General features: G+C 32.1%; 2 protein-coding genes across 2 annotated transcripts; one reads left to right on the plus strand and one right to left on the minus strand.

Moving 5' to 3' along the window:
• Positions 1 to 219: 219 nt before the first annotated feature.
• On the plus strand, positions 220 to 3,450 carry LOC102669135 (polyvinylalcohol dehydrogenase). Its single transcript, XM_006602839.4, has 4 exons — positions 220 to 684; positions 795 to 1,270; positions 2,021 to 2,624; positions 2,750 to 3,450. Exons 1-4 carry the CDS (start codon positions 592 to 594, stop codon positions 3,197 to 3,199), a joined length of 1,623 nt encoding a protein of 540 aa, XP_006602902.1. The 5' UTR covers positions 220 to 591; the 3' UTR covers positions 3,200 to 3,450.
• A 2,945-nt stretch (positions 3,451 to 6,395) lies between these two features.
• On the minus strand, positions 6,396 to 9,876 carry LOC102669266 (polyvinylalcohol dehydrogenase). Its single transcript, XM_006602840.3, has 4 exons — positions 9,731 to 9,876; positions 9,135 to 9,607; positions 7,344 to 7,947; positions 6,396 to 7,027 (listed from the first exon to the last, which is right to left on the minus strand). Exons 1-4 carry the CDS (start codon positions 9,791 to 9,793, stop codon positions 6,569 to 6,571), a joined length of 1,599 nt encoding a protein of 532 aa, XP_006602903.1. The 5' UTR covers positions 9,794 to 9,876; the 3' UTR covers positions 6,396 to 6,568.
• Positions 9,877 to 16,464: the final 6,588 nt, after the last annotated feature.

Raw genomic sequence — 16,464 nt, forward strand, 5'->3', positions numbered from 1 at the left:
TATCTAGTTCCTTTTATATAACTTTCTTTTGGCTATAGTGCTTTGGAACAACTTCTCTTTACTTTAGACCAAAATAGAAAGGTTAAATGTAATTTTGGTCTCCTATAATTTTTTATTCGTGATTTTGGTTCCTCTATTTTAAAAAATTTATAATTATGATCAAATTTTCAATTCTACATACATTTATTTATTTTATTTTTATATTTTAATCAATTAAACTATTTTTCATGGTATCTTAGGTGAATATATTAGGTATAGGATTTAATTATTAGAAAAAAAAAATCAAAATTGAGAATTGAACTAAAATTGGGGATTTTATAGAAGAGGGAACCAAAATTGCGATGAAGAAAAAAAAATCAAAATCGCATATTAAGAATTATAGAAGACCAAAATTATGATTCAATTAAATAGAAAAAAGGAAATGTCGTTAATTTGGGTGCAAGAGTCAAGATGACACCAAGATCGTTATCAAAATATGGATGAAGATTCAACTAATGCTTTATTTTTATGTGCTAGATTCAAAGTCAAATGTTTGTTTTACATATACACACGAAACTCTGAAATTGTCACACCATTTACAGGTTCAATTCCATGGCACCGCCTAAATACAGCATGAACTTGGCTCTTTGTTTTCTATTATTTTGTGTCCATGCGATAGTATTAATCTTTGCCGCAAGTTCTGATGTATGATACTTATTCCCATTCCATCTATTGCTCTTGTATATATAGTTTTAAGGATTATAACTCATGAATTTACATTATCTCATTGGTTCATACTTGTTTCTTGCTTTTAGGGGCATGGACACGAATCACAAGACTGGTTAAACCATGGTGGAGATTTATTCAACAGAAGATATGCTTACAAAGAGCATAAGATCAGCCCCAAAACAGCACCGAACCTACGATTGAAGTGGAAATTCTTTGCAGGAAGAGACATTAGTGCAACACCAGCCATATATGATGGTACCCTTTATTTTCCAAGCTGGGATGGTAACATCTATGCAGTTAATAAAGCGAATGGATTGCTTGTTTGGAAGCAGAACTTGCAGAAACTGACAGGTATAAATGCAACTGGCGGTGTTCGCAGTCTGAATTGGACCGTGTCAAGGTCAACTCCCACAGTGGCTGGGGATGATTTAATGATAATTAATGTGTATGGCCCTGCTGTTGTTATTTGTGTCAAAAGAACAAATGGTAAGCTTGTGTGGAAGACCACTTTGGATTACCATCCTGAAGCACTCGTCACCATGTCTGGAACATATTACAAAGGGTCAGTACTATATTGCACATCTCTTGGCCTTCTTTCCATTTTCTTCATTAAAACTCTCTCTCACTCTAACTTGGTGGCAAGGAAAACATTTCATCCTCCACCTGTAATGAATTTTATTCTATGATATCCTTAAGACTCCATTAATGAATCTTATAAAGAATTCAAATTTTTCCCTGCTCTCTAGCCCTTAAGACTCCATTGTTCGTGGTATATTTACAAAGTGACAAACTAACAGTGCTATTAAGTAGATAATTTAGCTTTGTAATAAGAAACTTTCACTTAAAACACCTCCTTAATTTAGGGTATGAAAGTTTCTCACATAGCTAAATTTCTTTCTTACCCGTAACACAAAACCACAACCTTGTCTAGTTAGTACTATAACTTTGTTTGCTATAATTAATTTCATGAAAATATTGAAGTGATATATGATTATTTTAGTAAGTTTAACAGATGACCATTTTAAATTGTTGACGTGACAAAAGTAATCTAAATTTTAATGACTGCATGATTAAGATTTATTTATTACACATTTGGTATGAAAGATATGTACACATACAAAAAATTGTACAACATTTTCATGTCTATATTTCTCCATCACATTATTTATTACATTTCAAAATTTGCTATTTTAGTTGTATAAATTGATGTATATTTCACTATATATATAAGTAATGTTTCTCATATGAAAATACCATTAAATATATGGTTTAATCTTTCTGTCTCTGCTGCATTATGCTGAACTCTCCACAGATATTACTATGTTGGAATATCATCACAGGAATCACTTCTACCCAAAGAGCAATGCTGCATATCTCGTGGAAGTTTTGTAAAACTTAGTGCTCGATCTGGTGAAACGTTGTGGAGGACTTATATGTTGCCAGATAACAATAACAGAAGAGGAGAATATGCAGGAGCTGCCATTTGGGGAAGCAGCCCGTCCATTGACGTTAAAAGAAACCATGTCTATATTGCCACCGGCAATCTCTATTCTGCTCCATTACACATACTTCAGTGTCGTGAGAGACAAAATAATCGAACTGAACCTACTCAACCAGACGAGTGTATCGAACCAGAAAACCACTCCAATTCTATATTAGCCCTTGATTTGGATTCTGGGAAGATCATTTGGTACTGCCAGTTAGGAGGATATGATGTATGGACTTTAGATTGTAACAATGCTTCAACTCCTAATTGTCCTCCCCGAGGTCTCCGGCAAGATGCTGATTTTGGGGAGGCACCAATGATGTTGACAACATATATAAATCAAACCAAGAAAGATATAGTTGTTGCGGTCCAAAAAAGTGGTTATGCCTGGGCTTTAGATCGCAACAATGGTAACATCATTTGGTCTACGGTAATAGATAATTTATGATGTAATCGTCTTCTATATATCTCTCCCTTTCAATGAACCACATGTGTATATTGCTTAAATTATCATTTTTCCCTTTTTTGTCATCTTTTTTTCTTTTCTTTTTCCAGGAAGCTGGGCCGGGCGGGCTTACTGGAGGTGGAACATGGGGTGCAGCAACTGATGGAAAAACAGTTTACACAAATATTGTCAATTCTGATGCCAAAAATTTTACTCTTGCACCATCAAATGTGATTACAACGGCTGGTGGGTGGGTGGCAATGGATGCTAGAAATGGTAGAGTTCTTTGGTCGACAGCTAATCCTAGTAACAGCACTGCTAATGGCCCTGTTAGTGTTGCAAATGAAGTTGTCTTTGCTGGATCCGCGGATAGACTGGGATACATATATGCAATTGATGCCAAGAGTGGGAAAATTTTATGGTCCTATAAAACTGGAGCCAGTGTCTATGGTGGCATGTCAATCAGCAATGGGTGCATATACGTGGGTCATGGATACAGTGTTGGTCTTGTTTTCAGCTATACGGGTGGTACCAAACTGTTTGCCTTCTGTATTGTCTAAGAATTTATGTGGTTAATACGAGTGTTTGTATTAGTTTTATTTTAAAAATAATTGATCTCAAAATTATGTGATTATCAAACACAAAATTTAAATGGATCAATAGAATGGAAATATGAGCCTCAAGTATTATAAGAATATTCTTCCATGATTACGAAGATCTTCAATATGTAAGTGCCCTTGATGATGATGCTTCATTCCTAAGGTTGTGTTTGTTTTTGAAGATAGAAATAATATTGGAGATAAATTTTGTATTTTTTTTTAGACCCACACTTTTTATACTCTACTTAATTCAAAAAAAATTCTTCCACTTCCATCCCCTCTATTTCCATCATCTAAATCAATTGCATCCTAAATTCTTGTTGCACTCTGTTTTTAAGAGACTCGCGCATATATAAAAACAAAAGTGTGGTCCAATATGCATGAAGATAGACTGACATTAGATAATAATCTTTGTGGAATCTCTTTCGGGGTCTAAATTAATGAAACCCATGGTTGATGGGTAGTTTTCTCCTTTTGTTTCAACTAGAGAATAGAATATAATGAGAAACAAAATAAAACCTGGATTTAAATAAGTTTTGAGAGCAAATCTTAAACGGTTTGGATTTAAAGTTGGATTTTCAAAATAACACCATTAATAATATTTAGACACTCACAACTTTTTAACTGTCACAAAATGAAAAATTCTCAAATTGAAAATCTCAAACCCTAATTCTCTTTTTCCCAATTTTGAAACTCAAATCCTAATCAATATGGACTCTTATCCTTTGACTCTCGCTCATTTAATTCAATTATTTGCGGTGATGCGAGTTCAAATTGAAAATGGAGGCAACACAAAGAAAAAGATCAAAGAGAGAGGATGATTTTGTATGTGAACATCTTGTTTAATGGTGTGGAGGTGACAATGTTCATGACAACTGCAAATAGGTAGAGGTGGCAATGTTCACACCTACAGGTGGAGGCGGCAACACAAAGAAGATTAAAAGGAAGATTTGGGAGGTTCAAGAACAAAAAGGTTGAAACTATGGGTGAAGGTGGTGATGTTCGCGATGACAATGTTTGGAGTGACATCGACATTTGCAATGATGGCAAGGCAAAGTGTGAGGATCAAAGGAAGTGGAAGAAAGTAACAAATGTGTAAGGGAACTGGAGGAAGGGTGTGACATTAGGATTGGGAAGTTGAGGCAAATGATAGATGCCATGATTGTGGAGAAGCACACTGGTTTGGCTCCTGGAGGAGGAAGAAGAAGAGACAACCTAGAGAATATACATTTAATATCATTTTTTAGCCGCTTATATTTTTATATTTCTAAAAGAGTCAATTTTAAGTGAAGAAAATGATTATTTTGAATTAAATATAGAAGATAAAGGACTAAAGTAAATTTTGTAAAAGATAAAAAAAACAAACTAAACAAAATATAGGTTAAGAGACTAGATATTGGCCTAAAAATTAAATATGAAAAATTAAAATTAAGAAAGATGAAATTGCATATAAACTAATTAAAACATGGGAATGAGTAGCACAATCCTAATATATTAAAATACATAATCAAACACTCTTGTTACTTTTCGCTATAGTGCTTTCATCCAACTTGTTATATACTTTATATCAAAAAAGAAATAAAAAGGAAATTCATTAATTCTTGTATAAGTAGTGTCTAGATCAGTGGCACAAAGATTGTTATCAAAATATGGGATGTGGACAATGAATTATTTTAATGTGTTAAATTCAAAGTCAAATGTTATAATATCCAACTGTCCACCCAAGGGCTGGTCACTTGGTCTAGTGGTCACCAAGAGAGCTAATGGGTAGGATAAAAATGTATACCTCTATAGTGAGAGGTCCCTCGTTTGAATCTTAATTTTGAAAAAATATTCAGGGGAAAGAAGTGAATTGGTACAAGACCCAGCAAGATTACCTCCCAAGAAGGGAACATAAGGGTATACATCCAAAAAAAAATATCTGACTGTTCCCATGCATACTTTGGCCACTTCTGTTTTCCATATATACGCGAGTCTCTTTTTCCCTTTATTATAGGTAAAGAAAATTTTATTAAATGAGAATAAATTGGATCAAGGCATAAGGAATGCAAGTTACCAGCTTCAAAAAGTCTGATACAGATCGAGTTATATAGAAGTGAATCAAATCAATAAAAAAACATAAAAACATATACCCTCCAAATAAAATACCCTTACTGAAGATATCATTTTATATCTGGTGGTTTATATAACCAATCTAAAATGTTAACCTTTTAGATTGGTTATAAGAAACAACCGTTATAAAAAATTAACTTTTTAGATTGATCCTTAAAAGAATTGTTCTCAAAAGTTAAAGGTTAGATCGGTTATGCCTATAAGTGATCTAAAAGATTTTTATTTTTTTATTCCTTTTTAATAAAACTATTATCCTGGTGCATTTTTTTTTCTTTAAGGGCTTCTCTATATATATAGCGGAATTTTAAACATTAAAAAGTTTATTTATAAATGATTAACTATTTAGTATGATTAATGTGTCCATTAAGTGTCATCGGTCATAACTACAGTACAATCTCTTTTTTTTTATAAAGCAAAACTACAACTGCAATATCAGGATGAAAGTTTTTCACAGTTAGCGACCAGATAGGGACCATTGGATGAATGTTGATTTTTCGGAAATTTTTTTTTAACAAAAAACGAAGAGTAGAAGATGAGAAGTAATTTTATCAGTTTACTGTTCCAAACTGCGGCTCCATTAGGCCGGAAACGGCATCAAAGCCTGTGACAGGAGGGGAGGGTTTCAAAGGTTTTCTAAAACCTGGAAGATGGGAGAGAAGAGAATAAAATAAAAAGAAAAATGGGTTTGAGATTTGAGTAAATGATGGATCAAAATTTCATCTAACGATTCACAGTCAGTAAACATCTTACACTAACTCATCCATTGGATCTATTTTTTTTTTCCTTTAATTAGTAGCTAACTAATTCTGAAAAGGTTGAATTTGCCACATGTAAAAAGTTGCAATTTGTAGGGCTTTTCTTTGCTAATATTATTGATTGTTGATTGTTGATTATTGAATATTGCACTATAGTTTTTCTTTTGAAAAAGAGTATTGTACTGTAGATGTTGGGCACAGTAATTATATTAAATTATTATTCATTTATAAAATGAATACATGTTTAACATTCTAGTAAAAATAAAGAGAAACACGGAAAGCAAAAAATATATCAGAATAACAGTTTCTGTTTTATTGATCCATTTATATTTGTACGTGTTTGATAATCACATAATTTTGAAAACATTTTTCAAAAAGTTTTTGAACAATCACAAAAGCTAATGAAAATAATTATTCTTTAAAACACAACAATTACAAACACGCTTATTAACCACATAAATTCTTAGAACTCAACACAGAAGCCAAAGAGCCAGATTCCACCGGAAAAGTTAAAGAGATCAGGTCCCCAAACACTATATCCATGACCCACATATATGCACCCATTGCTAATTGACATGCCTCCATAGACACTGGCTCCAGTTTGATAGGACCATAAAATTTTCCCACTCTTGGCATCGATGGCAAATATGGATCCATTTCTATCCGTGGATCCAGCGAAGACAACATCATTTGCAACACTAACAGGGCCATGAGCAGTGCTGTTACTGGGGTTGGCTATTGACCATAAAACTCTACCATTGCTAGCATTCATTGCCACCCACCCACCAGCAGTTGTAGTGATGTTTGAAGGAGCAAGAGTGAAATTTCTGGCCTCAGAATTGGCAATGTTGGTGTAAACCCTTCTTTCATCAGTTGATGCACCCCATGTTGCACCTCCTGTTACCCCTCCTGGCCCAGCTTGCTGGAAAAAAGTAAAATAAACAAATAAATAAATGAAGAAGACACCTCATTTGGTTTTCCAATTGGCAATATCTCCACCTACTAAAAACCACCTTACAGAATTCAATCCTTCATGTGTTCAAGAAAATGAATACATCGCATTATAACATAATTTATGTGTCGTTTCATCTTTTAATCAAGATCATTACTCTACAACATACATAAGCTTTTACAGCCAGAATTGTGGAAATATGAATAAATGTCAATCTAAAAATATCCACCAATCATTCATTGAAGGGGGAAAATAGAAAAATACTATACTATAACTTATCTTTTACCTTAGACCAGACGAGGTTGCCATTATTACGATCTAAAGCCCATACAATGCCACTTTTCTGGCCTGCAACAACAATATCTTTCTTGGTTCGATTTACGTATGTGGTCAACATCATTGGTGCCTCCGCAAAATCAGCATCTGGGTTGATACCTTGAGGAGGACAATTAGGAGTTGAAGGATCGACACAATCAAAGAGCCATATATCAACGCCTCCTAACTGGCGGTACCATTTGATTTTCCCAGAATCCAAATCAAGGGCTAACATTGAATCAGAGTGGTTTTCTGGTTCAACACACGCGTCTGGTTGAGTAGGCTCAGTTCCATTAATTTGTCTCTCTCGACACTGACGTATGCGTAATGGGGCAGAATAGAGGTTCCCAGTTGCAATATAGACATGGTTTCTTTTAACATCAATGGAAGGGCTGCTCCCCCAAACGGAAGCTCCTGCATATTCTCCTCTCGTGTTATTGTTATCTGGTAACATGAAAGTCTTCCACAAGATGGCACCTGATCGGGCATTAAGTTTTACAAAACTTCCACGGAATGTGCAGCATTGCTCAAAGGGTGCAAAATATTCCACTGAAGATATTCCGATATACAAATGTCTGTGGAGAGTTGAGCATAAGTAATGCACTAGTATCAGAAGCATAGGGATGCATGGATTGAACAAAATAAGTTTTAAACTATTAATATTTTAGTGCAGGGAATAATTGTTAGCATAATTTTTGTGTAATAGAAATTAAACTATTGCTATAAATATGTGATGGATCATGATAACAAATAATTTCGTTGGTATATTGAAAATTGACATATATTGTTAGTTTATTAAATAGCAGTATAATGCAATTACATCCAGATGCTTAATTTGTTTAAAATATTAAAATAAGTGAAATTTATCAAAAGAAAAAAAAAATCTTCTAATTAATTATCAATTTATTTTTTGCTGGGGTCGATTCATTAAACTTCTGATCATGTCCTATGTTTTTCTTATAACTAAAAGTGGTAGAATGGGGAGACATCCCCAATATTACCAGGCAAGGCACCATTGACATGTAGGGGCTGTCAACAGGATTCTAGAAAGAAAAATTTTGCTCATGTGTGCCCAAACCGCAAGCAATTCCATAACTACTCAACTAGCTTTTAGACACCGAAGAATCTTCTCCCAAGGAGAATGGCCTACCAAATAAATTGAGGGTTAGGGAGATTCGAACTCGCACCCTTAAAAAAGGTTGGAGTTCATATTAAATCCTTAATCACTGATGTCAATTTGCATTAGTGATCAATTAAGTCCTATTTTAAATTAATCTAAAACAAAACCTTTAAAAAGATGCATATATAGTCTACGTAAAGTTTTAACTATTAATCAAAACAAATCATAGTAAATTTTAAAATGCTAAAGAATCGATCCGATCACAAATAATTTGCCAAGGAATAAGGAATCTGTGGTTAGTGCATATGCTAGTGCTTGCAAGTAATTATTAAAACAGCAGGTAGGAAGCCTTTCGTGTATGAATTTCACCAAGTAACACTTTCCGTTTTTTAAAGATGGGGAATGATATATATAGATACTTCTATATATCAAACAATTTATTAACATTCATTATTTATCTTTCTCTCGCATCATATCACTTATTATAATATACTTCTCTCACTAGGTGTCAAATAGGATTGGGGTGTCTACTACGATCTCATTTCCCAATTAATTAGTTTAGTTGACAAAGGGAAGTAGAAAGAAAGAATCTATAAGGAAAAAAAGTGATAAAAAAATAAGGACTCCAATTGTAGTACTAACCTGTTATAGTATGTTCCAGACATGGTGATGATTGCTGCAGGATGGTTATCCAAAGTGGTCTTCCACACAAGCTCACCAGTTGTTCTTTTGACAGCAATAAGAATACAAGGGCCGTAGACTCCAATTATCAGTCTATCCCCTGCTACTGTGGGAGTTGACCTTGACACGGTCCAATTTACAGTAGTAACATAGCCAGTTGCATTTATACCTGTCAGATTCTGCAAGTTCTGCTTCCACACAAGCGATCCATCAGCTTCTTTAACTGCATAGATGTTACCGTTCCAGCTTGGAAAATAAAGGGTACCATCATATATGGCTGGTGTTGCACTGATGTCTTTGCCTGCATTGAATTTCCACTTCAAACGTAGGTTCGGTGCTGTTTTTGGGCTGATCTTATGCTCTTTGTAAGCATATCTTCTGTTGAACAGATCTCCACCATGGTTTAACCAGTCTTGTGATTTGTGTCCATGCCCCTAAAAGAAGGAAAACAATAGGAACCAATTAGACAAATTTTAATTCATGAGAGTAATCCATAAACTTATATACAAGACCTATAGGTAATTAACATCAATAAAGAGTGGAAGTTAGTATCATACATTAGAACTTGCTGCAAAGACTGCGTGAACACAAAATAACACTGAATAAAGAGCTAAGTTCATGCTGTATTTAGTCGATCGGCAGCATGGAATCGAATCTGGAGAGATGGTGTTGCAATAGCCGAGATATATACGTTTGAGAAACTTGCTTCAAATAGACTCGCATATATCAGTATATATAAGGACATTAATAAGTATGCATGAGAACAGTCGAAAATTAAAACATTTGACTTTGAATTTAACACTTTAAAATAATTAATGCAGTATTCGCATCCATATTTTGAAATTAATCGTTGTGCCATCTTGACTCTTATATAGTAAATAATGTTTATTTTTGTTTTTGTGTGTATTTTTGGCGGCTAAAGTAAATAGAAGTCGTATGAAAGCAGCACGAGGAAGAAAATGCGATAAAGAGGAACAAGTGAATAGCTTTTTAGTCAATGTTTGATTTATTTTTATATAAGTATATTATGTTTTTTAATACATTACTATTGTGCTCTTTATTCTTGTTTCAGTTTGTAAGGAATTTTTTCCATTTTAGTTTTAGTTGCACATATTTATTTTTTGTTAAATTAAGTCTTTCACGCTAAATTTTAGTTAATAGTAATTAATAAGAATGAAACAATGTATCATGTAATATATTAATAGAATAATAAAAGTAAAAAATTTATTTAAGAATGGAAAAATAAATTGAAAGTAGCTTCACATTAACCTTATGTTATTGAAAAGAAAAAAAGAAAAAATAATTAATTAAAATTTTCTCTTATATAACTGAAGAAAAAGGAAGTATCACTTTAAATTAAGAACAAAGAATTTAAAATTTTGTCTCCAATATCTTGAATTCAATTTTTCTTTCCTCCCTAATTTTATTCTATTCTTTTGTTGAAACAAAAAGTAAACATTATCCCCATTGACACAGGAATTACTTTCTTTACAAAGAAGTCATCCCAATTAATTACCATAATTAATAATATATTAATAATTTATATAGTCGGGACACCTAACTTATCAAGGTCAATACTAAATTTATCTATGAGAACGAATAATTGAAATTCTTTTGCCGTGCCCATGGTGGCGAGATCAAAATTTTGTGCTTTTTAAATTCACGAACTGACCTCATAATATTGATTGAATGGTGGTATGACAACAATAATGATAATGACAATCATAATTAAAATATTTTAAAATTTTGATGACTACATGAAAAATTAATGAATTCAATTATTAAATAAGTATTTTAATTTAAAAATTTATTTTCATCCGACGATAACTATTGAATGGTCTTACCTCTCATAAAAGATACTTCTCTCACTTAATATGTGCTCCCATATATACATACATATATATATATATATATATAACACGAAAATTGAATTCAATAAAATGGTACAGATAATTCTTTTAAATTTTATTCCTTAATGTAATTTTTTCTTTTTCTAGATTAAATATGCAAGAGAAATTTTTAACTTTAATTTTTATCCTTATTTTTCTTTTAGATTAGACTATGTTTAGATGAACTTTTTCATTAGCTCTTAAAAGATAAGAAAATATGAAGTAAAAATGAATTATGTTTCGCCCATATATAGGTTACAAAATACTTATACATGCACCTCAATTTTTAGACAAGTGAGATGAGAAGGCTTCTATAACAGTTATAACATGTGAGAATCCAATTCGTTTTAGCTTCTTTTTATTTCTCCTATAAGTAGTTATAGAGAAATTTATCTAAACAGAAGCTGAAGAAAAAAATTTCAAGTTATTGATTTCCTTCCTAACCTTGAGGCATTCGGATGTGGAGAAGTACCTAGCCATAAACTTATACTCTAAGTCTTCGGGGTTTTGATCAAAAGGGAATAATTTCATTTAAAACTTAACAAACGGAGGTAATTTTTAATTAATTGCTAGATGGGGGTAAGTCATAGGAATTTTTAAAACTTATGGGTATGAAATCATAAAATAATTCACAATTGTGACTTTTTTAAATAATGAAGTCGTAAAAAGTTCAACCATTTTAATTTTTTTAATTATTTATATAAATTTATAAATTTTTCAAAGACTTCATATTCATAATTCTTTTTAATTTTTAAATTAATTTTAAACGACTCTAATGTTATTTTGATTTAAATATTATTTTATTTAACATTTTATATATAGTTGTTACTAATGTTAAGGATTTTATTTGTTTTGTAAATTAGAAAAAATAGTGGTGTGATTGTGGGAAATTTCAGGCATTTTGAATTCTTTACTCGCACGCAATTATAATATTTGCTTCTTATAATTTAGAATGTGATGACTTTGTTGATCATATATACAAATTGAAAAATATTTACAAAGTTTATTAGCATTAGTTACATTTCCTTGGAAGTGATGAAAAAATGGTCTCACTATTAGGGTTCATATTTTATGTTTGATCTTTCAAAGCGACAAGACACATCAGAAAGACAAATCAATAGTCGTATACATAATGAGATTGATGGATCAATTTCAAATAAGTCTAAGAAATATTCATTATGTAGAATTGAAAACCATAATCGTAGTCATTGTTCATACAAGCAAGTTGATCCCTAATATTGTGTCTACTTTTTAATTTTATGTTTGTGTTTAATTTGTAATGTTGAGGTTATATTAATGTATTATGCTATTTTCATTTTAAGAATTACTTTAATTACTAAATTATTTTTTTTGTTTATATTAAAATAATTATATTAATAAAATTAATTAATAGTACTATACGAAATTATTATTTTACTTAATGATTAATGTGAAAACTAATTAAAATAATATTAAAAAATTAAAAAAAAATAAAGTCTTTAAAATATTGAATAATTAAAATCCAATGACTTTGAAGTCAAGAAAAATTTATGACTTTATATAAATAAATAAAAAAATTAAAGTCAGATTTTTTATGGCTTCACTATTTATCTCGATTTGGGAATTAATTCAAAAAATATCCTCATTTGATAAATTCCAAATGAAATTATTCCCTTTTGGTCAAAACCCCCAAAGTCTTCCCAAGAGTTGGTTGTACTTCATGGTTTACAACCATTTCTTTGTGCATTTTCATTCAAGGACAATGAGAAAAATAACAACTATGAGTTTAAATATGTTTTTTTTTCCTATATATATAATATACCATTTTTTTTCAATTTTAATTTGGTCCTTGTAATTTTTTTCCTAAAAATAGTTCTTGAAAAATTTTATATTTATTTTTTTCTTTTTGTTATTTTTTTAGTTTTTATAATTTAATCCCTTTGAAAAAAAAAGTAGGAACTAAAAGCAAATTATTCACATATGACAAGCACACACAAAAAAGTACATCATAAGGAATGAAATAAAATAACAACGACCAAAATTTTTTTAAAAAAAATAGAAGGATCATTTTAAAATAAATTATTTTTATAGGAACCAAAATTTAAAAAAACAGCAGTATATTACATATGAATTAGAGATATATTTAAGCCTAACTTTATGCCATTATCTCTAAAGATATTTATGCAAGTTGTGCTGCAAATTTCCAAGAAATAGCAATGCTAAAGTTTGGGTCTTTTACATGGCTTCCTCTAAATTAATTTTGGAAAACAAGTGCAAGAGAAGAACTCTCTTTATTTCAAATTTTTTTACAACTTTGGGAGGTCCCATGATTTTAGTCTCTGTATTTGATCTCTTTACTTTAAATTTTAAACAAATAGGCGGATTTAGTCTCTATTTGATCCCTTAATCGTAAATGTTCAAGGACTAAATACACTTAGTGTTAACTTGTTGGCAAGTGTACCAAATCGTCACAAGTAATAAAGTTCTCGGAAGTCCGAGTGTCGGATCCACATGGACTTTGTTTGTACTTAGATGAATGCAAACTCAATTTAAAAGCAAGAAAAAAGAATTTAAAATAAAAGATAAAGAAAGATAGAAGATAACGTAAAAAAAGATAAGATATTTAAAGATAAAATTAAAAGATAAAAGAAAAGAAAAGATATTTAAAAATAAAACCCAACAGTAAAATAAGGAATAACCACTTCTAAAAAACAACAATAGAAAAACAAGGAATAAAATCTATATATTAAAATCACTAAAACTTGACCAGTCTAATTAGTCTAGATATATGGATTCAGAATTTGTGTTATCAATACCAGTGAACTAGTTCTGCCCCACATCTATCCATCCCTGATGCCTCACGATGACAAGCCTACCTTAATTACCTATCTTCCAAATGTCTTTTGCGAAGACTCAATAACTAAGATGCATTAGGATTACATTCTAGATGTTTGCTAAAGCATGGACATTGGGGCATTAAGTCATGTTAACCCAATGATTTCTTTCTTTTATTGTTCTATTAAGTGTTACCCTCTCCCGAGTGGTCTAACCCTTAAAACCGATTCACGCATTCATTCCTTATCCCTAATTAGGCTCTACCCTCTCCCGAGTGGCCTAAAGACTAACAAAAAATAAAGTCTGAGATGCAGAATAATTAAGAAAGAAAAGCAGATAAAAGAACTTGGAAGGAAAACTCTCTAAAAGATAACCCGATAATTTCTTCCTTTTAGTGTTCTATTAAGCGTTACCCTCTCCCGAGTGATCTAACCCTTAAAACAGATTCAAGTATTCATTCCTTACCCCTAATTAGGCTTTACCCTTTCCCGAGTGGACTAAACCCTAACAGAAAGCAAGTTCCAAAATACAGGATGTAAAAAGAAAGAACGATAAATAAATAAAAGAACCTTGAGGGAATTCCTCTTTTTATTGATAACTCTTGAAATGCTCCATACATCATTGGCTTTTTAGGCCTGCCAGGCCCTAGTTAGGGTGTTTAGCCACTCATAGTCATGAGGGCTTTACAATGAGAGGAGGGGTGTAAGAAAGAAAGGGAGTAAATGAAATCCCTAGGAGAGGGGGTTCTGTGGTGGTGTCGTGACTCTCTATTTATAGCTGCTGAAGTGGACTTTGCACCTTTGTAGGCGCGCTTAGCGCGACACCCCGCGCTTAGCGCGTGTACTTCCTGACCCGCTTAGCCCGTGACGCGCGCTCAGCGCGCGTATTGGACTGGACCTTCTTCAAATTTTATTCTTTTATTCAATTTTTTTGTCCTTTTTACTTGTTACACCTCCAATTTTTATATCTGCAATCAAAATTTGAAATTAATTAAATCTTTCCAAATTGAAGCATAAATAACTATTAAATAATTAATTCTAAGTTAATTTTAGACCGATTTTCCACTATTAATTCACTATTATTTAGCAGTTATCACTTAGGAACCAAATTGATCAATTTAGAACTATTGGAACTAAAATCAAGTTTGACCATAAGTAGAATGATAATAAAAAAGAGAAATTTTATAAAAGTGAGGGAAATAAATATTGTGTGCCAGGGAAAAACATAAATTTACTGTGTCATCTATTAGGATTGTTATATGGACCTAAGTTGTTGCCTTATGTTGTGTTTTCATGGACCTAATTGCTTACACTTTCATGATTGCATTGTTTGAGCTAAGGTGTGTTAATGAAATATTCTGTACACATAATTTGTTAAAGGGGGAATTGTGGTGTTCTCGACTAGTGGATTTCACTCTTGGACACCTAAGTACCATTTGGGATTTGGTTACCTTGGAGGGTGGGAAGTGGGTATATATATATATATATATATATGCATGTATGTATTTGGATTTTATATTCAGGTGGAACTTATCTTTTGGCAGGGTCTTCATGTCCTTAATTTTCTCGGTTATAGCAGGAATGAGTAGTCAATAATTTTTGAACCATGTGGAGAAAAAATCGTGGGCAAAAACAACCAATATGGTTGAAGCTCAACATCACACAGTCTCCACGGCATTTTAACTCCTAAGGATGCATGGATACAGTGTATCACTGTCATGTGAGGAGCTATTTTTCAATTAACGATTTGGTGCTGCATGCTTCATTTTTGTTTGCATGTTTTATTGGTCTGTATACTATCACATTGATTTTGGGTGAACATGTTTATGGTAGTGTTCGTGGACTTACTGTCCCGTTTTTTAGTCTTTGTATTTGCCGGATGGTCCGTTATGTGCATTTTGTAATTTATCCATAGACATTCCTTATGCTTACTAACAATAATATAAACTTTGCCTTATAACTTTGACATTCAAATGTAGGTTCGGTGCTGTTTTGGGGCTGATCGTATTCTCTTTGTGAGCATATCTTTGGTTGAACAAATCTCCCCCATGGTTTAACCAGTCTTGTGAATGTTGTCTATGCCCCTGCAAGCAAGAAACCAATTGGAACCAATTAGGTCAATTTAATTCATAGAGTAAATCCTTAAAACTATATATGCAAACTACAAAAAGGCTATAGGAAAATTAATAGAGTGAGAACTAGTATCGTACATCAGAACTTGTGGCAAAGATTACTACGGCATGATCACAAAATAACATCATAGATAGAGCTAACTGCATGTTGTATTTAGACAGTGGCAGCATTGGACCTGCAGCTGGTGTGGCAATTCCCAATATATATGTTACTTTGAAGAACTTATTTCAAAGAGATTCACGTATATATGGAAAATAGAATGGCCTATTATGTATGCATGGGGACAGCATGATATTAAAATATCTGACTGGGCTTTAACACGTGCATTGAAATAGTGCTATAGCATTATTCACATCCAGAATTTTTTAAGAAATCACATGTATTCTCCATGGGAGATAATCCTAGTCAAGTCAGACTCTTATATGAGTGAAAAGTTCTTTTTCTGAATTTTTAATA

The sequence above is a fragment of the Glycine max genome, chromosome 18 (assembly GCF_000004515.6).
Source record: "Glycine max cultivar Williams 82 chromosome 18, Glycine_max_v4.0, whole genome shotgun sequence".
Classification (NCBI taxonomy): domain Eukaryota; kingdom Viridiplantae; phylum Streptophyta; class Magnoliopsida; order Fabales; family Fabaceae; genus Glycine; species Glycine max.

Coding starts and splice junctions, on each gene's coding strand:
- LOC102669266 (XM_006602840.3), bottom strand. CDS start 9,793: ATGAACTTAGCTCTTTATTCAGTGTTATTTTGTGTTCACGCAGTCTTT. Junction 7,948..9,134: donor TCTGGAACATACTATAACAG/GTTAGTACTACA, acceptor AACTCTCCACAG/ACATTTGTATATCGGAATAT. Junction 7,028..7,343: donor GCAACCTCGTCTGGTCTAAG/GTAAAAGATAAG, acceptor ACTTTTTTCCAG/CAAGCTGGGCCAGGAGGGGT.
- LOC102669135 (XM_006602839.4), top strand. CDS start 592: ATGGCACCGCCTAAATACAGCATGAACTTGGCTCTTTGTTTTCTATTA. Junction 685..794: donor TCTTTGCCGCAAGTTCTGAT/GTATGATACTTA, acceptor TCTTGCTTTTAG/GGGCATGGACACGAATCACA. Junction 2,625..2,749: donor GTAACATCATTTGGTCTACG/GTAATAGATAAT, acceptor TTCTTTTTCCAG/GAAGCTGGGCCGGGCGGGCT.